Here is a 21334-nt window from a genome sequence, read left to right on the forward strand (position 1 = left end):
GACTGTGGGTATTTTGTGGCAGAAAAGATTGTACTGCGAGGAACTGCTCTGTATTATAGATAAGCATTGCAGTTGGACCATTTCTTTTTTTGTTTGTTTGTTTTAGGATGTGTGCCCAATTAAAAAATTCCTGGAGTTGGGCTTTATCTGAATAACAAAGTGGACAATATTGTTGATTTGTTCAGTAGTTAATGCTAGCACATTTTTAAAATGTATTGTCTTCATAGAAGCATAGAGTGTACGTAGAGTGTCCTCCGCTCATATCTTTAGTTAAATGACTAAAACTTGATTGTAGATACTGGAGCTGGGGATTCAAGATTTGTATGATCCACTTCCCATGTTGTCATTCTTAAAGCCCATCCAGAACCAGAACCCCCAAACATAATTTTTTTTTAAAGCAGAGGCTCTATAGAATAAATTGGTAGGTTTTAGGTTTTTATGTCACATGGTATTTGCGCATGCTCTGAATCAAGCAGAAAGAGCCGCACTGATAATTGAACTTCCTTTTTTTTGGCTTGTATGTGTTGTACATCACCGCGTTCTCACGTTTGGAGTTTTGGGCCAACATTTGTGTGACTGTGTGTATGCAAGACAAGTTTGAGCCAACATCCTTCGGAAAAAAATCCACGGTTTTGTTGTCGGAAAATCTGATCGTGTGTACAGGGCATTACCCTTCCTTCTGCTTCAGGGGGTCCTGAGAGGCTGGTAAAATGTTCCACATTTGGTGGTTCTGCCTGAAGGCCTGATGTTTGTAAGGGTCTGCACAATTATTGATCCAATCTCACAGATTAACCTCCAAAAAGACCCATGGCAGGCCCTTCTTCATAAACCCATTGACAATGTCCCTCGTCATAGCAAACATTTATTACACATATCATTGCATAAAAATCCCCATGCCTCGACTTTGAGGAGGCTAAGTTTAGGGTTCAGGGTACACTTATCAATAAAAAATTGACCACCATATTAGAAGACACTCTAATTATTTCAATGTGGCAACCATGGCTTAGAAACTTCCCCTTCTCTCAACAAACTTCATGCCTCCTTCAACTCTGAAATGTAGGGACTAACTTTTCCTCTTTTTCTTTAAGCACCCTAGCAACCTCTGTGGTCTCCTGCCTCTTCCTTCCCTTTTTTTCTTTTCTTTTTTCCTTTTCCAACACTTCTTTTTCTGCTTCTCACCTATACCCTGTAAGCCAACCTTTTCTCTTCTCTTTTTCCTTCCTTTCTCTTCCACTCTACCCCACTTTATTTTTTTCAGCACATAGCTCTACCATTTTAATTCTAGTAGGAGGACTATTAAACTCAGGCTCAAATAGGCTGAATATTGTGTGACGTGCTTAAGAAAAAGCCATTTGTGGGTTTTTGTAGTATACTCAGATCTAACATTTTGTTCTTGTTTACAAAAATATGATTGTTTACAGAACATCTATGTATTTGGTATTTAACCTGTCTTTATAATTTTGTAGGCATTCAAATATGCAACAATGTAACTGTTACTGTATTCTCTGAGCTAATATTCCTTACCATTGTCTGCATCTCAATAAAAATATTTTTGGTGCCTGAAAATGCAAAAAAAACTTTTTGGTACTGTTTTATGGGAATTGCTATTACTTTCTATTGTATGAAAAAGGAATCCCTAAAATGTTTGTATGCATCTTTGGGTTTCTGGATCGAACAAAGTTAATATTATTATACTAGGGACACTATCGATCATAATTTTTTTCGTAATTTCAACATGTAATACATGTACTAAAATAGCAAGGAATATTTCTTTTTCTTGAGACACCGTCATCTTAATAATATTTGTATCTGCATGTCAGGATTATCACCAATCTGCACAGTCTCCACCAATTGCTGGTCTGAGGACAGTAGATCCATTGCCACTTCGAGAGGATCCCTGGCCAAGTTCACGTATTTCCAATAAGCCTTTTCCAGCAACAATTGCATATCCTGTCAGCAGACCTGTAGAGGAACCTTATTCACCACTACCTCGGCAGTGGAGTCCATCATGCCGAATACAGGGAGCACTGCGAGATCCAGAGTTCCAGCATAATGGTAAAAGGAATGGTTATATGCATGTTAAAAGAGTACTAGACATTACTAATCATTATGCCAGAATATAAAAAAAAAAAAACGGGCAAACTATAATCCTTTAGGTCATAAGCCTAAATATAATATAATGTTTGCATATGCACATTTAAGATTCCTGTTATAGTGTAGTGTTATGTGTCCTTGCATACAAGAGAAGTTTAGGAATAATTTTAGGGCCATCAATTTTACTACAGAACTAACAAAAATGAAGTATTAAATCTATGTAGTAAAGGTTCCTTGTTTTACAGGTTTTTGAACCTTTGATGTTCATATTACTGGAAAAATATATATTTTTTATCTACAGTATCTCACAAAGGTGAGTACACCCCTCACATTTTTGTAAATATTTTATTATATCTTTTCATGTTACAACACTAAAAAAATTGCACTTTGCTCCAATGTAAAGTAGTGACTGTACAGCTTGTTTAACAGTGTAAATTTGCTTTCACCTCAAAATAACTCAACACACAGCCATTCATTTCTAAACTGCTGGCAACAAAAGTGAGTATACCCCTAAGTAAAAATGTCCAAATTGGGCCTGATTAGCCATTTTCCCTCCCCGGTGTCATGTGACTCATTAGTCTTACAAGGTCTTAGGTGTGAATGAGGAGCAGGTGTGTTAAATTTGGTGTTATTGCTCATACTCTCTCATACTGGTCACTGGAAGTTTAACATGGCACCTCATGGCAAAGAACTCTCTGAGGATCTGAAAAAAGTATGGTTGCTCTGAAGATTGCAAAGACCCTGAAACTGAGCTACAGCACCGTGGCCAAGACCATACAGTGGTTTAACAGGACAAGATCCACTCAGAACAGGCCTCGCCATGGTCGACCAAAGAAGTTGAGTCCACATGCTCATATCCAGAGGTTGTCTTTGGGAAATAGACGTATGAGTGCCGCCAGCATTGCTGCAGAGGTTGAAGTGGTGGGGGGTCAGCCTGTCAGTGCTCAGACCGTACACCGAACACTGCATCAAATTTGTCTGCATGACTGTCATCCCAGAAAGAAGCCTCTTCTCAAGATGATGCACAAGAAAGCCCACAAACAGTTTGCTGAAGACAAGCAGACTTAGGACATGGATTACTGGAACCATGTCCTGTGGTCTGATGAGAAACTTATTTGGTTCAGATGGTGTCAAGACTGTGTGGTGGCAACCAGGTGAGGAGTACAAAGACAAATGTGTCTTTCCTACAGTCAAGCATGGTGGTGGGAGTGTCATGGTCTGGGGCAGCATGAGTGTTGCAGTCACTGGGGAGCTACAGTTCATTGAGAGAACCATGAATTCCAACATATACTGTGACATATTGAAGCAGAGCATGATCCCGAGTAGGCCGCAGGGCAATATTCTAACATGATAATGACCCCAAACACACCTCCAAGATGATCACTGCCTTGCTAAAGAAGCTGAGGGTAAAGGTGATGGACTGGACAAGCATGTCTCCAGACCTAAACCCTATTGAGCATCTGTGGGGCATCCTCAAAAGGAAGGTGGAGGAGCCCAAGGTCTCTAACCTCTACCAGCTCTGTGATATTCATAGTTTCATAGTTAGTAAGGCTGAATAAAGGCACCAGTCCATCCAGTTCAACCTGAGTGAGTGTCTACAATTGTCCCTATCCCTGTACATTGCACACTCACATCTGTCCCTACCCTCAAGGAGCCCACAATCCAAGGTCCCCATTCATATACTAGGGCCAATTTTTGGACAGAAGCCAATTTAACCTACCTACATGTCTTTGGAGTGTGGGAGGAAACCGGAGTACCCGGAGGAAACCCACGCAGGCACAGGGAGAACATGCAAACTTCAGGCAGGTAGTGTCATGGTTGGATATCTTCATGGAGGAGTGGAAGAGGACTCCAGTGGCAATCTGCAAAGCTCTGGTGAACTCCATGCCCAAGAGGGTTAAGACAGTGCTGGAAAATAATGGTGACCACACAAAATATTGACACTTTGGGCCCAATTTGGACATTTTCACTTAGGGGTGTACTCACTTTTGTTGCCAGCAGTTTAGACATTAATGGCTGTGTGTTGAGTTATTTTGAGGGGGCAGCAAATTTACATGTGATACAAGCTTTACACTCACTACTTTACATTGTAGCAAAGTGTAATTTCTTCAGTGTTGTCACATGAAAAGATAGAATCAAATATTTTAAAAATGTGAGGGGTTTACTTACTTTTGTGAGATACTACATATCCTTTATACTTAGTACAAATGTTTGAGATTATGTTGTGTTTATATATGCTAATGATATATTTTTTTTTTATTTTCATACTGGAAATATCGCTTTGAAAAATGTTTATTGCAACAAAATCAACATTACTGTCCTAATTCTGTTGTTCCTTTCAGAAAATATATGGTTACAGACTTTAAAGTCTGTAATTTTTATGTACCAAATAACAAAATTAGTTTAGCCATATAAAATGGTAGCACCAAGTAAAATAGAATTAATACATAAGGGAATACAGATAATTTCCAGCTATTCTGAAAATCACCTTTAAGTTTTATCTTTGCTATGTAATGAGACTGAAATGCCATTTTTCTTTTTTTAAGAATTCTAAAAAAAAACTGTGTATGCCAATAATATTGGCCAAGAACGCATGATTATGAAGCGTAAAAGTGAAAAAACTTCTATCAGTCAGATAAATATTGTGTCCATATCCTGTAACAAATCATTTGGATTTAAATGGTATTCTTTTTTAATGCTTTATTTTACAGGGAACTTTAACAGTATCGGCTTCTACAGTTCAGCTATAAATGATGACGATAGCATTGAAGGTATGGATATATAAGATGAATATCTTTATTTTGCCATATATACGGTAACATTTCTTATAGGAAGAAAGTGCTTTTTTTCCTGCTGATATCAAAATAATGTAGTTTTTTTATTTCATAAAAATAATTTAGATTTAAGAGAAAATCGAATAGTTTTACCACTTGTTTTCCTAAAAAATACCTGCTATTTGTCTGGCTGTCACGCAGATTTTCTGGCTTCAATATTTGAGTCATTACCTTGAACAAGTATGCAGATGATGAACATTGACATTCCTGATTTGCATACTTGTTCAGGATCAGAAGCAATTTAGAAGGAGGTTAGCAGTAGCAGCCCCGTATTTTTCTTAGAAAAGGTTTACTTTAAACACTCAGCCATATTTAGGGTAGACTGAAAGTAATAATTAACTGCTTTTATCCCAAAGTTAGATTTGCAGTAGAGCTGTGTAATTAATATAATGAGAGACAAACAAAGCCCAACTGAACATGCAGTTTAAATCAGCTAAACACATTCTAAGAGCAAAAAAAGGTGTACAAAGTTGGCTTTATTTAGAAACAGCCACGGCCTGAGTAGAAAAGCCTATTGCACATCAGCATGATGTAGAATGGACCCCTTGCTCTCTGTGGTAAAGCAGTGATCTCTTTGTAGAAGTTCAACACTGCTAAGTCCCCCTGAGACCTCCTGCTGAGTCAGAGCTCTCCAATCAACCAATAGCATGAGCTTTGCTGATTGCAGAGCTACAGGTCTTATTCAGTAGAGCATGTGTCAGTATTCTACAGAGAGACCACTGCTTCCACGCAGAGAGCAAGAGTCCTATGCTGCAGCTGCAAAGAGCCAGGTGAAACAGTTGAATGAGGGCCTCACTTAGAGTTGCCATGGAGCATGGGAAGCATCAGGAGCCAAAAAGACCTCTAATGTCTTCAAGAAAAATGCCTATCACTTTTCAGCCCCCCTTGTGTAAGGATAACATATGTGCATTCATGCTTTTGCTTAGTGTGAATGAGGCCTCAAAGTATTTAACCCCCTTTGCTACATTTAGGTATTTAACCCTTTCATTTGCATTTTTGCACACGTTGGATACATATTTTAGCCCTGAACACCTCCAAAACATTGTATATAAGTATATAAAGGAACCCTTTTCTTCCATGACTGATAGCATCTGAGGATATGTCCTCTTTACCTGTTTGTTTTTGTAAATACATTTACTGTCATTTTGTTTTTTAGATGATCGACTCTCCCAGATCTCTGCTAGGTCAGCAGCTTCTAGCTCTTTGGCCTCACAAGTTCTAGAGCGCGCTCAGAAAAGAAAAGAAAATTTCTGGGGAAACAAATGATCAGTTGACCCATCAACTTCTACTTATAAAATATGTTTTACAGAATTTGATACGCAAGAAGGAATAATGTTTAGTAATTTTGTAAATGATTTTTGTATTTTTCTTCTGAAATCCTGGATCGATTTGTACATTTTTGTATTGATGAATACATTATCTGTGTATTATGATTATAGTTTTTTAGTATTTTAAATCCCACATGTGTGCAATCCCCACTGAAAACATGTATATGGATAAACCAAACATTTTTATGAATGATTTTAACTGTGAACATGCCTATTCTGTTTAAAGCTGAACTCTAGACAGATACAATAGACACAAATTAATGCTGTTCTGTAATCATGAATATATCATTATAGGAAGAGGGTCAAAATGATGCTGGCCATTAGACTAGGGTGGTAAAAAAGAAATACTGTGGAAGAATGCTCTGTGAATATTTCAACAGAAGCATTTTTTTTTAATGTTATCGTTTAACCCTTTTATGACTAAGCCTATTTTTGGCATTTGGTGTTTACAAGTTAAAATCCATATTTTTTGCTAGAAAATTACTTGGAACCCCCAAACATTATATATATTTTTTTAGCAGAGACTCTTGAGAATAAAACGGCGATTGTTGCAATATTTTATGTCACACGGTATTTGCGCAGCGGTGTTTTAAACGCAACTTTTTGGGAAAAGGGACACTTTCATGCATTAAAAAAAAAAAAAACAGTAAAATTAGCCCAATTTTGCATAATGTGAAAGATAATGTTACGCCGAGTAAATAGATACCAAACATGTCACACTTTAGAATTGCATGCACTCGTGGATTGACGACAAAGTACGGTACCTAAAAATCTCAATAGGCGACGCTTTAAAAAATTTTTACGGTTACCAGGTTAGGGTTACAGAGGAAGTCTAGTGCTAGAATTATTGCTCTCGCTCTGACGATCGCGGCGATACCTCACATGTGTGATTTGAACACTGTTTACATATGCAGTACTTCCGTATGCGTTTTCTTTGCTTTGCGAGCTCGCGGGGACGGCGGGCGCTTTAAAAAAATTAAATTTTTTATTTATTTTATTTATTTTAAAATGAATAAATTGTTTAAAAAAAAAATTTGATCACTTTTATTGCTGTCACAAGGAAGGCAAACATCCCTTGTGACAGTAATAGGTGGTGACAGGTACTCTTTATGGAGGGATGGGGGGTCTAAAAGACCCCCCATCCCTCCTTTACACTTCAATGTATTCAGATCGCCGAAAACGGCGATTCTGAATACTGTATATTTTTTTTAAACCAGGGCCATTGGCAGCCGAGTAAACGGGAAGTGACGTCGCTTCCGTGTTTACTATTAGGATACGGCTTCGTTCCAGTTCCTCCCCAGCAGCCGGAGGCATCGGATGTTGAATTGGTACTCCCGATCGAGCGGGAGCACCGGTAACAGCAGCGGGAGGCGGCGGGAGGGGGGACGTCCTCTCCCGCTCTTCCGGCATAACAGCCGAGCGGCTTTTAGCCGCTATGGTTGTTATGGCTGGATAGCCAATCGCCCGCTGGAAAAAACGGTACTGGGATGATGCCTGCAGGTGCGGGCATCCTCCCGGTCTAACCCCCGGAAGTCGAGTACGCAGATTTGCGTACGCTCGGTGGGAAGGGGTTAATGAGCTATTAATTTTTATTTTATTTATAGCTAGAGTAATGTTGTAAGGTATACCAATTGCTAAACATTTTTTAATAAGTTTGAATAAAGTGTGGCTTGGTTAGAAACTTCTTCAATTTTTAATGTCACGGCCAAAAACTTTTTCTGATGACCCAATAACTCTCCTGAAATCATGAAATACTTTTCAACACTAACATTGATCTCAAATCAAAGACATGGATGTAACTAAACTTCTGCATGTTTGATGCAAGAAATAGAATGAATCACTTTGCAAGATGTCATTAATTATATTACTTTCTTTACACACAAATATTTCACGTAATATAATACAGGCATACCCCACTTTTAAGTACACAATGGGGTTTATTTACTAAAGCTGGAAAGTGCAAAATCAGGCTCACTTCTGCATAGAAAGCGATGAGCTTGGTGCCTGTAGTCTCTGCTAGCCAGTAAATACATCAAGATGGGAACAGATATAACAAAATGATTTTATTATTATTATGACACTGCAACCACTGTGATGGTGACGCCATTATGGGGCTGAACTCACAGCAAAAGTGGCACACAGTTACACATACACTAAAATACAGTGGGGTTGATTTACTAAAACTAAAGAGTGCAGCTCTGCACAGAAACCAATCCCCTTTCAGGGTTTTTTTTTTTTTTGTCAAAGCTTAATTGAACAAGCTGAAGTTAGAAGCTGATTTGCTACCACGCAGAGCTGCACCAGATTAAGCACAACGGCAGTATTAAAAAAAAAAAAAAATCCCTGTGGACCATTTTTAAGCCAGCAGTACCCACCAGTATAATATCTCACATATGTACAACCAGGTCTGTATTTACCATATTGACACTTGTGGGGCAGTTCTTAAATAAGCTGGGTAAGAGGGCCAGCACAAGGCTCACAATGTACAAATTATGATAATACATTTTTGTCTTGTTTTTCTCTTCTGTACAACAGCCCTACCAATCATACACATTTTATATTGTTTCGTAGTGCTTTCCTAATGGATATTCTATCATGCAAAATTAATTTCTGCTTCAGTCCTGCTTTAAAAGATTGACATCTCTGTTTTAGCTTTCAGTGTGTTGCATCAATCCACTGGTGCCTACAAACAACTAAAGTATTATTTTGGGTGGAGATTACTTTTAAAGGGTTAGGTTACCTTTAACGAAAAAAAAGGTGAGCTAACGGTGGACACCCTTCCCACCACCACCCCATACTAGCTCTACTTATCTTAGGGGTTTCAGAGCTGTCAGCACCCCCACATCCGCTCCAGTGGTATAGGGATTTGAAATCCCAGCTGCTCTCCATCAACGCTTCTAGGATGTACCAGATGGATTCTGTTTGATCAGTGCCATTACACTGACGTAAGTAGAATGGATACCAGGAAGATGGGGCCTGGTGGAGGTTGTCTGCTGTTAGTTCACCATTACATTTTTTTCTAAAATAATTTTTATACATCCTATACTTTCATCAGTTTTTAAAATTCTACTTCAGGTTTTTTTTCTGTGCATTGCAAGTATTATAATAATCTAAGAAGTTATATAAACGAGCATGCTATATGGTCAGCCCAAACCCCTACTTTACCATGGTCACCACTGGACAAAAAATCCCCTAGGCTGTGACAGTTATATTGTTTTCACCATTTACTGGATGCCTTGCCTGCAAATATCTACCTTTACCAAGAAGACAGGAATGTCAGGTTTCCTGTTGAAACCATAACAGTTTATAAGCCAGAATGAAACTATATACATCTTTTAAGTGAAACAGCAAAAAAAAAAAAAAAAAACCGTGGCTGTTTGTGCTGAGTGTTTAGCTTTTTCTTGTGACTAAGAGCATTTTTCAACTATATTTGCAATTTGCTCTGTTTTATTTTTGTAAATGTGATTGAATAAATGAAACAACTGTTTGAATATATTGTTCTTTATACTGTGTTTATATTTAAGTATTGCTGTTATATTGTAATTATGTGGATTTGTTCAGTTTGAATTTTTCATGATCTTAAAGAAAATAAAATAGTTTTTAATTAAAGCTAATTTATTCAAAGAAACGTTACCTCATTATAATAATGCCAGTTACACCATGACATTGAAACTTAAAAGGCTTTGTAAAATGTTTTGAAAGCATGTTAAGACAGCATTTTGAATAACATTGGGGTTGATTTACTAAAGGCAAGTAAACTGTGCACTTTGCAAGTGCAGTTGCTCCAGAGCTTAGTAAATGAGTTAACACTTTACTTTGCAAAGAATACCCAATCAAATGCAAGGAAAATAAAAAACAGCATTGTTTGCTTGCACATGATTGGATGATGGAACGCAGATGATCTTCCCCTTATTTACTAAGCTCTGGAGCAACTGCACTTGCAAAGTGCACAGTCTATTTGCCTTTAGTAAATAAACTCCATTATGTTTTTGCCATCAAGTTAACCCTAATAAAGAATACTTGGATACTTTGTTAAGGGAGAGAACAGAGTTGGGACTTTAAATGAAGCACACATCAGTAAAAGAGTAAGTCAAGTGACTATAATGTTTATTTTATAAAGTCCATGATATGTTATACAAACATTTTGGGCATCAACCGCTAAAATGCTCTGGGCATACAGCCTCCACACAATAACTCATGGACTAATATTACACGGTAAATTACAATCCAATACACAATCACATAAAACACAAAAAGCAGTAAATGCATGTATAAACGTATCCTACTGTGGTTGAACCCAAAATGGCCATGATAACCATGGTAAGTGAATAATAGATTAAAAAATTGATTAACAATGCCTAAGTAATAAATTATAAAACTGAGAGGATCATATAAATCCTGATATTCCATGGTTGAGATAAAGGATAATGGCTAACGGCTCTACGCGTTTCGCAGTATTCCAACCGCTCATCAGGAGCATGCAACATGGAATAATTCTGCAAATTTTATATAAAAATAAAGAAATGATGAATTGAATTATTAGAAGAAAATTGACAAGGTAATTTGATTATTATAATTAATTTCAAGGCTGGGCGTCCAACTCACGTCTGCATACTATATTGGATACTTTATACAGTTATGGCCCATGCATTATGGGCGCCACCCCCCTATCCATGCGCCCGGCCCCTTTCAGGACACCGGATGCATGGACTCCTATGGCAGGGGCAGGAGGGGGTGTATTTTTTTGAAGCATCTCATTAGAGCCAGAGGCTCCAATAGGCTTCAAAAAAGTATGGGCTCGGGTCGCAGAGCATGCACCCTGATCGCACCCAATTGTATGACCATAGCGAATTAATTTTTGCTATTTTTACACTGCATTGCCTCCCCGTCAATCTGGAGGCAGGTCAGTGAGACCTGTTTCCTGATTGGCCAAAGCGGGAGGCGCCCCTGTTGGATGCCCAGCGCTTTGACAGAAGTGGGACAGAGCGCAGGACGCTGACTGGAGAGGAGATGCTGGAGAAGAGGACACCCAGTAAGCGCTGGACCACTTGCCTGGGAAACTTTGCTTTAATTGTGCTGCGACCCACCTGTGCTGTGAGTGGAGTGTCCCGAGACCCATCCGTGGGGGGGTTGTGCTGTGAGCGGATTGTCCCACAATCCATCCATGGGGGGGTTGTGCTGTGAGCGAGGTGTCCCTTGATCCATCTGTGGGGGGCAGGGTGCTGTGAGCGGGGTGACCCGCGATCCCTCCGTGGGGAGTTGGTTGTGCTGTGAGCAGAGTGTCCCACGATCCATCCGTGGGGGAGGGGTGCTGTGAGTGGAGTATCAGGGGGGTATTATCATGCTGTCAGTGTCTGTGGTATTGAACTGTATACCGTATCTGTGGTGCTGATCTATATATCGTATCTGTGGTGCTGATCTGTATATGGTATCTGTGGTGCTGATCTGTATACCGTATATGTGGTGCTGATCTGTATACTGTATCTTTGGTTCTGATCTATATACCGTATTGGTAGTGCTAATCTGTATACGGTATCTGTGGTACTGATCTATATACTATATCTTTGGTGCTGATCTGTATACCTTATCTATGGTGCTGATCTATATATTATATACCGTATCTGTGGTGCTGATCTATATACCGTATCTGTGGTGCTGATCTATATACCGTATCTGTAGTACTGATCTATATACTGTATCTGTGGTGCTGAGCTATATACTGTATCTGTAATGCTGAGCTGTATACTCTGCTCTGTGATTCCGGGGTTGTATACTGCTAACACTATGGGTGGAAGCAAGTGGAATACAAGGGATGGAGTGGCTGGATTGTATAAGGGGTGGAGCTTTTGGGAAGTGGGGGGGTCAAAAATGAAGGGCGGGGTCTGGCCCCCATCCTAAAATTTCACCAGCCGCCACTGATTCTATATATAACATTTTCCAACCCTGAAAGTTTTGTATTGATGTGGGATTTGCTGTGTTAAAAAACGTATACCATGCTGTGATTTATTTGTTGATTTGAAAGAGAAATTCACTTGCTGGCTGCATACAGCTAATCTGGTCTACACTGAATCCCATGGAAAAGAAACAGATAATGGGCCAAATTATTTTGATCATGATTTGTTTTTTATTTCAACTTTTCTTAGAGATTATAACTACTGTCCTCAGTAGGAAATACTATTACTCCCCATACCTTATTAGTAAAATAATATCATCACTGTTATGTTATTTAACATCGCTACCATTGCTACCATTGCTAATGCCGCGTGCACACGATCGGACTTTCCGGCAGACTTGGTCGCACGGACCAGAATCCGCTGAACAATTCGATCGTTTGTGGGCTCCGTCTGACTTTTTCTTTCCAAAAGTCTGACGGACCTAGAAATAGAACATGTTTTAAATCTTGAGCTGCCGGACCAAGTTCCTATCGGGAAGCCCGTTCGTCTGTATGCTGGTCCGAAGGAGCAAATACGATGCAAAGGCAGCTACAGCACCTGCCCGCGAGAATGTTTCCAGCGCGATCCTATCGTGCTGGTTCTCGGCTGCAGGATACTGTACATCTCGCACTCGCTGCAATAGGAAAAACACATTTTCCTATCGCAGCGAGCGCGAGAGGGAATGCCCCTCCAGGGGCATACCAGGCCCTTAGGTCTGGTATGGATTTTAAGGGTAAACCCCTAAAAAACGGCATGGACCCCCCAAAATCCATACCAGACCCTTATCCGAGCACGCAGCCCGGCCTGTCAGGAAAGGGGGTAGGGACGAGAGAGCGCCCCCCCTCCTAAGCCGTTCCAGGCTGCATGCTCATAACATGAGGGGGCGTCTGCTTTACGGAAAGAGGGTACCCTGCGGCCCCCCACGCCAAAGCACCTTGTCCCCATGTTAATGAGGACAAGGGCCTCTTCCCGACAATCCTGGCCATTGGTTGTGGGGGTCTGCGAGGCCCCCAGATCCTGGCCCACCACCCTATGTGAATAAGTATGGTGTATATCGTACCCCTACCTATTCACCTGGGAGGAAAAGTGTCAATAAAAAAACACACTACACAGGTTTTTAAAGTAGTTTATTAGGCAGCTCCAAGCAGGGCTGGACTAGAACAAAAATTTGGCCCTGGACTTCATCATGACTGGCCCACTTTAATTTTGAGTGTCCCCACCAGCAGCCCCCTTCACATCAGAGTCCCCAACAGAAGCCCCCTTCACATCAGAGTCCCCATCAGAACCCCCTTCACATCAGAGTCCACATCAGGCACCCCCTTCACATCAGAGTCCCCACCAGCAGCCCTCTTCACATCAGAGTCCCCATCAGAAGCTCCCTTCACATCACAGTACCCACAGGCAGCCCCCTTCATATCAGAGTCCCCACTAGCAGCCCCCTTTACATCAGAGTCCCCATAAAAAGCCCCCTTCACATCAGAGTCCCTTACAGAAGTCCCCTTCACATCAGAGTCCCCATCAGAAGCCCCCTTCACATCAGAGTCCCCGTCAGAAGCCCCCTTCACATCAGATTCCCCACTAGCAGCCCCTTCACATCAGTCCCCATCAGAAGCCCTCTTCACATTCGAGTCCCTTACAGAAGCCCCCTTCACATCAGAGTCCCCATCAGAAGCCCCCTTCACATCAGAGTCCCCATCAGAAGCCCCCTTCACATCAGAGTCCCCTCCAGAAGCCCCCTTCACATCAGAGTCCCCACCAGCAGCACTCTTCTCATAAGAGTCCCCATCAGAAGCTCCCTTCACATCAGAGTCCCCCCCAGAAGCCCCCTTCAAATCAGAGTACCCACCAGCAGCCCCCTTCACATCAGTCCCCATCAGCAGCCCCCTTTACATCAGAGTCCCCATCAGAAGCCCCCTTCACATCAGTCCCCATCAGCAGCATCCTTCACGTCAGAGTCCACTAAAGAAGCCCCCCTTGATATTTCTTCAACCATTTTTCAGTAGTGCAGACAGATTATTGTTCTAGTTTATCGTCTAATTTGGTTCCACCTTTTCCCATCAAGGCATGGTCTACTTTATCTACAAGTGCTTCTTGGGCCTTTCAGCATCAGGCAACTGTTTCTTGGATTTGCAAGACTGCCACCTGGTCTGTTCACACATTCTTTTCGTTTTGTCAGGTAGATATTCAGGCTTCTTCTGAGCACAGCTTTGGGCTTTAGATCTTGTTTGTTTATAATTGGAACTATTGGTGCTTTGCTTACTGTGCTGTCCTCCTCTCATTCGGACTGTTTTAAGACATTCCACATGTTTCTGAATCCCGTATCCCTCAATGTACTTCCAGGTTTTTGACCCTGACTTTCAGGCCCTCACCTGCACCTTGTGTGTTGTCTAGTCCAAAGTCTAAAGTTTTAGCCTAGTATTAACTCTACTGTGCTCTCATGGAATCCATGTTGTAGGATATTAGATCACCTACTACTGTTGGTCGAACAGTTGATGCAGATTTCTGTCAGACAACGTGGCCTTGACTGTCCAGAAATAATAGTGATTCTGTAGGAACCTCAACCTCTTCAAAGCTTTGGTGGAACAAACTTTTTTAGTTTAGTTTGGAGTATTTAGGTTTAATCCTGTACACAGCTGAGACCAGAGTGTTTCTTACACATCAAACTTCAAACTTTGCAGTCTAAGATTTGAGCTTTCCAGTCCAAGAGTTGTCCACTTATGCACGAGAGTCCTGGGCTCATTTTGATTTGCCCAATTTTTACTACAGACCTCTACAACAGATGTTCTGTTGTCATGAGACAAGTTAGTCAGAGAGACCATTTGGTTTGGCAGGTTGTACCTGGCCTGGTGACTCAGGTAGCCATCTCTCGAATTGGGGAATTCATTCATTTCCATACTTTGGCAGATACCTCATGACAGATACAAGTCTGCTGGGGTAGGGAGTAAGTCCTGAACTCTTTGTCAATGCCGGAGACATGATCTTCAAAGGATTCAAACTTCAGGGGACTTGGCTCTCTCTACAGCTTGGGGCCACCTTGCTCGAAGTTCATCCGGTCTGTATTTAGTCAAAAAACTCCACAATGGTGGCATACATCAACCATCAGGAAGGAGTAAAAAGTTTCACCATAGCAAGACAGGTATTTCACATCCTGTCCTTGATATAACCTCTTGTGATGTAGGAGGGGGTTCCTTTCATCTAACAGTATGCAGTCTCCCCCAAATTCCATCTATGGGGAACCCTACACAGGCAAAGAAGAAAAAAGTATGAGGTCCCTCCAAAATCCACACCAGACCCTTTATAATCATGCAGCCTGCCAGGCCAGGAAAGAGGGGGTTGCACCCTACCTTCCTGCCATCCACATGGGGGGTACCTTGTCCCCATATTGATGAGGACAAGGGCCTCTTCCCCACAATCCTAGCCCTGTGTGTGATTTTGAGGGTCTGCAGGTGGGGGGGGGGGGGGGGGGTATTGGAATCTAGAACCTTTCAAATAACCAAATAAGGGGGGCACAGATACCACGCCCCTATGTGAATGGATAAAGGATACATAGTACCCCTGTTAATTCACAAAATAAAAAATAGTAAATAAAAACACCACACTGTTTGACAAGTCTGTTTGAAAATAACAAAAAACAAACAACCTACCCAAAAAATCCATTGACAATCACAATGAATGATGCCTGCTGACTTGCCAAAAGAAACACCCAACCACATTTGATCTTGCCAACTGCTTGCTCTGAATGCCAGCTTCCTGATCTATCATTTGCAATGTAAACAGTGGTGGTGGGGGTATACCCAGTGACGTCATTAACCAACTATGGCCACATTCTGAAAATTATATCAGTGCTATCTCTACCCCTTTTGTTCACATGGCTAGGGTTTTTAAGCCAGCAAACCAAATATAGTAGTGGTAGAAAAACTCCAACTATACATATACTGTTTGACTCCAGCCATATGGGTATATGCAAAGCAAAGTTCAGTGCAAAACAGTGTTTATACTAAACAGTGAACTCAATAGTATTGGAAATGTGGAAATTAGAATTGAACAGTGTAAAACACAGGGCACATATATGGTGATGTATGAGTGATACATGAATATATCTTTGCTGTTGCCAGTGTTGCTAAGGCGATTAAATTAAGCTTTAAATGTGTATTAATAAAATGTTTGTTTTAAAAAAAATTATACTGGCTTGCTTAAAGGGTAACACCACTTTTGTGGGGGGGAAAAAAACAAAAAAACAAAAAAAAAGCATATATGTAAGAAAAGCTAAATTGTAATTTATGTTTTTTATTGAAAATACCCAGGAGAACAATACAAAAGATAAAAAAAACATACAGCATGGTTAAATATAAATCATACATAAACATATCTCTGTGTCACAGATACTAATAGAGGAGGCATCAAGACAATGCCATAACTTGGTTACAGTCAGATAATACAAAAGGTCAAGCATTAACTTTGAAAATGGGCCAACGCCCTACAGTACATACATGGTATCAATCAGGCACATAAAGTTGTTATACCATATCTCAAAAGCACAAAGATCATGCATAGATAGTGTTAGAAATTCTGTATATATCCGTGCAGAACAGACAGTCCTCAGTCCACATGGACTTTTCTGCTTAACTGCAAACAGGAAGCAGAATTTTTTTTATAAAGAAACAAGATATAGGGTTTACCATAGATCAGCTACAAACTTATAAACATTGCCATCTATTGGCTGAAGAATATACCTTTAGTTGTACAAAAATACATGAACAATGTATTCCAACCTGCCAACTCAGCAACTACTCCTTACATAGTCCCATTTTGGATCTCAGTTCTATAAATATGTTTCTTGTAATCAGTTTTGTGAGAGCATCTACAATCTTCATCAGCAGCTCTGATACACTTTTGTTTCTTGTAAGTGGGACGCTCTGGTTTTGCTAAGTGAGCAACATAGGACAGCCATTTGGCTGGGATGCCTTTATTGATTCTGGTGGATTTCCTAATTGAAGCTTTTTGTGGCCTGTTTTTTACTTTTACAGAATTTGTATTGTCTGTGTTCATTTCTGAGTCACTTTGTTGCTTATTTTCATGTGATGTGGAATTTCCTTCAGTTTCAAGTGTTTGTGTTCATGAAATTTTGAACAGACTGAATTTTCATCGACAATTACACTTCTACTGATGGTTGCCTTGTTTTGTCTTGATGTAGAATTCTGTATTCCTTTTGAGATTCACTGTGCCCCACAAGTACAGTTTCCTTTGCTTAAGCATCCCATTTTGTACGTTTTTCTTTTGGGATGTGCACATAGGCTTTGCTTACAACATTGTTTAGATGGTTCAAATTCAGGGCTTTTCCATTCCACAGTTCATATGAAGTTTTCTCATTTGATTTCCCTGGTAGTCGATTCTGGTGATAACATGCGGTTATAATTGCCTCCCCACAGTATGTGGTTGGCATAAGTGCATCAAACAGCACTCTCACATAAAGTATGGCTTAATCTTTCTGCAACCCCATTTTGTTCTGGGTTGTATGGTTGTTTTGTCATATTTTTGGTGTTGTGTTTAATATGCGCAAAGAGAGATTACACAAATACTTAAATGTATAACATTTTCTTAAAAGTAATGACAGATACAGATAATATTAGAAAATATAACAAGAATACTTAACTAAAGATTCTGTTTCACCACGGAGTCCCCCCATAATGGTGTGGCCAGGTAATAAGACCTGAGGCTTGCATGTTGCATGATGCAGCTCTGGATGAGACTAACTTATTCCAGTTTGGGCAGTGGTATTTAGACTTGAGTATGAGGAATCGACAACCCCCAAGCCACTTCCCTTTGCAATATGACTTCTCAATGACTTGGAAAGTTTACAATCACACATTCCTTTAACATGACTTAACTAAAAGTAACTAGACTTTGTCCTGTGTAATCCTTAGCCAAAGCTTGGAGGCATTCTTAAATATTTGTGAGACCACTAGACAACTTTAACTAATATGTAATATGTTATTTACATATATATAAAAAAAGAACTAACACCGAACTTTTCATTTCGAAAGCACAGGAGTGGGTATAAACATCAAACGTTCCTTTCCAAGAGCTTAAAAGTGTAGAAGCTTGTCAAAGTCCCCCATATCTTGTGATGGACAGCAGAGTCTTAGACATCCGGTTACCAGATCACAGCAACAGCACAGCAATTGCAATGTTGTAGAACTGAAAGTACTGTAGAATACAAAGTCCATATCATCCTTCAGATGATTGCAGCTCACAAGTCATAGACGTGCAGGTACATAACCATGACGGTAGATGGAACTTTTGCTTATTTATACAAACAGTTCAGACTTCACCATCAGAGCAGATAAAACAGTTCAGGTACTTGGCCATCAGAACATATAGAACAATTCAGGTACTTGACCATGATAGTGGATAGAACAGTTCATGTAAATTACCACCAGAGCAGGTGGAACTTGCACCAACAGTTCAGCTGCTGATGTGCTGATCAGTGGCAAAGTGGTTATAGATGGTTGCTGCTGTCAAAAGCATTTGTCTCCTTTCTCCAATATGCTTGCGGTTGACATCAAGGCAAATGTGTTATCAAGATTAACAGTAGAACATTCCATATATATCAACAATGCCCATATAGCGCATCATAGATTTCTGAACAGTTAAATCCATGATCCTTAGTGACCTGGCCTAACACTAAAAGAAAAACTCAGCTTTTTTATTCAGGGTGAATGATTGGTACAGGAACACCACCACCCATCTCCCACTTGAACTCTACCTTATGCTGTATCTAAACTAAACAATGTCCAAACATAGGCCTAACTTCAAACCACTTAATGTGTGCATTTCCTCTATGTACTCCGGTCTCCTACCACACTATAAAGACATTCTGGCAGGCTAACTGGCTTTTGTCTACACTGACCCCAGTATGTGTGTACATATTACCCATACATATATGTGTCGCTATACTCTACATGCCAGTCCCACATCCATACGATTGGGGAGTATTGAGAACTACCAAACCTGGGAACCTATCTCATTTCATATTTATTTACCAAGAAAACTCAATCAAGTCTATTAAACGTGATGGCCAAAGGATTGCTGAGTGTCAAGTATATCAATATTTAGAGCACCTTACTTTGAATGACTTGTTTTAAAATTTGCAACCATTGCAGTAATCATGGTTATCTTTGAGCACAACAATTATGAGTGGACATAAAATTACCTTTTCCATAATAAATGATACGATTGGCTTAAATTCAAACTGTCATTCATGTAATGAGGAAATGTACTTCAAATCAAACACCAGTTATGTGTAGGGTTGCCACCTGTACGGGAATGACCCGGACAGTCCGGATTTTGACAGCTGTGCCCGGGTTTCTCTGCTCTTGAAACCCGGACACAGCAGCATAGGCTCCAGCCAGTGTGGGAGGTGAGAGTTTATCATACCTCCAGTCCACCAACAGCATAGCCCCCCACTCCTGTAGCTGCGCTCCACCCTGTATCCCTCCAGCAGCGCGACCTCCGTCACTGGATATACACTCTAAAATAGCACCTGCCCCCCTGACAGCTCCTGTCCTGTGTGGCTTTAGTGGTGAGCGTTCTCCTCCGCCCACCTCAGGCACCTCTCCCCCAGTAAAAGTGTGGCTGTGCCGATCGGCAAATGCAGCCTGCTCTTCATGCGCTCTCTCTCCCGCAAGCAGCGCGCTTCCCGGGCCCCCCTCCTTCCCCTGCTCCAGCAAGGCTAATGATTTTTGGCAGTCTCACTGCCAATGGTGAATGGCGACAGCGGTGAGTCAGTCCCCCGATCCATTCGCCCCTGTCAATGCAGCGCTAGGCTAATGAATCATAAACGCTGCAAGTCACAGTGGCTCTCTTCTCCCAGCACCATGCCAGCCCCACTCCTCTGTTAGTCCCCCCTTTGTCAGCCCCCCCTGTCAGCCCCACTCCTCTGTCAGTCCCCTCTCCTCTGTCAGCCCCCCTCTGTCAGACCCCTCCTCTGTCAGACCCCTCTCCTCTGTAAACCCCCCCTGTCAGTCCTCTCTCCTCTGTCAGCCCCCCCTCTGTCAGCCCCCCCTGTCAGCCCCACTTCTCTGTCAGTCCCCTCTCCTCTGTCAGTCCCCCCTCTGTCACCCCCCCCCCTCTGTCAGCCCCCTCCTCTGTTAGCCCCCTCCTCTGTCAGAACCCTCTCCTCTGTAAACCCCCCCTGTCAGTCCCCTCTCCTTTGTCAGCCCCCCTCTGTCAGCCCGCCTCTGTCAGTCCCCTCTCCTCTGTAAACCCCCCTCTTCTGTCAGTCCCCTCTCCTCTGTCAACCCCCCCTCTGTCAGCCCCCTCCTCTGTCAGCCCCCCTCTGTCAGTCCCCTCTCCTCTGTCAGTTCCTCCTCTGTCAGTCCCCTCTCCTCTGTCAGCCCCCCTCTGTCAGTCCCTTCTCCTCTGTAAACCCCCCGTCAGTCCCCTCTCCTCTGTTACCCCCTCCTCTGTCAGCCCCCCTCTGTCAGTCCCCAGTCCCCTCTCCTCTGTCGCCCCCTCCTCTGTCAGCCCCCCTCTGTCAGTCCCCTCTCCTCTTTCAGCCCCTCCTCTGTCAGTCCCCTCTCCTCAGTAAGCCCCCCCTCTGTCAGCCCCCTTCTCTGTCAACCCTCCTCTTCTGTCAGTCCCCTCTCCTCTGTCAGCCCCCCCTCCTCTGTAAACCCCCCCCATCAGTCGCCTCTCCTCTGTCAGCCCCCCTCTGTCAGTCCCCTCTCGATTGAAAACCCCCCCATCAGTCCCTTCTCCTCTGTCAGCCCCCCTCTGTAAGTCCCCTCTCCTCTGTAAACCCCCCTCTTCTGTCAGTCCCCTCTCCTCTGTAAACCCCCCTCTTCTGACAGTCCCCTCTCCTCTGTCAACCCCCCCTCTGTCAGCCCCCTCCTCTGTCAGCCCCCCTCTGTCAGTCCCCTCTCGTCTGTAAACCCCCCCATCAGTCCCTTCTCCTCTGTCAGCCCCCCTCTGTCAGTCCCCTCTCCTCTGTAAACCCCCCTCTTCTGTCAGTCCCCTCTCCTCTGTCAACCCCCCCTCTGCCAGCCCCCTCCTCTGTCAACCCCCCTCTTCTGTCAGTCCCCTCTCCTCTGTCAACCCCCCCTCTGTCAGCCCCCTCCTCTGTCAGCCCCCCTCTGTCAGTCCC

At 42.0% G+C, this 21334-nt stretch overlaps 1 protein-coding gene across 3 annotated transcripts in view; it reads left to right on the forward strand.

Moving 5' to 3' along the window:
* MDM1 (Mdm1 nuclear protein) overlaps positions 1-9865 on the forward strand; it is a 94018-nt gene extending 84153 nt beyond the window's left edge. For all 3 annotated transcript variants that reach the window (XM_077469259.1, XM_077469260.1, XM_077469261.1), the window contains 3 exons: positions 1821-2055; positions 4806-4865; positions 6085-9865. In XM_077469259.1, coding sequence (XP_077325385.1) covers positions 1821-2055; positions 4806-4865; positions 6085-6194 — 405 coding nt within the window. In that variant the 3' untranslated portion in view covers positions 6195-9865. The remainder of the gene's footprint in view (positions 1-1820; positions 2056-4805; positions 4866-6084) is intronic.
* The last annotated feature ends 11469 nt before the right edge of the window (positions 9866-21334 follow it).

The sequence above is a fragment of the Lithobates pipiens genome, unplaced genomic scaffold (genome assembly GCF_037356315.1).
Source record: "Lithobates pipiens isolate NorthernLeopardFrog02 unplaced genomic scaffold, aLitPip1_a1.2 Scaffold_8, whole genome shotgun sequence".
NCBI lineage: Eukaryota > Metazoa > Chordata > Amphibia > Anura > Ranidae > Lithobates > Lithobates pipiens.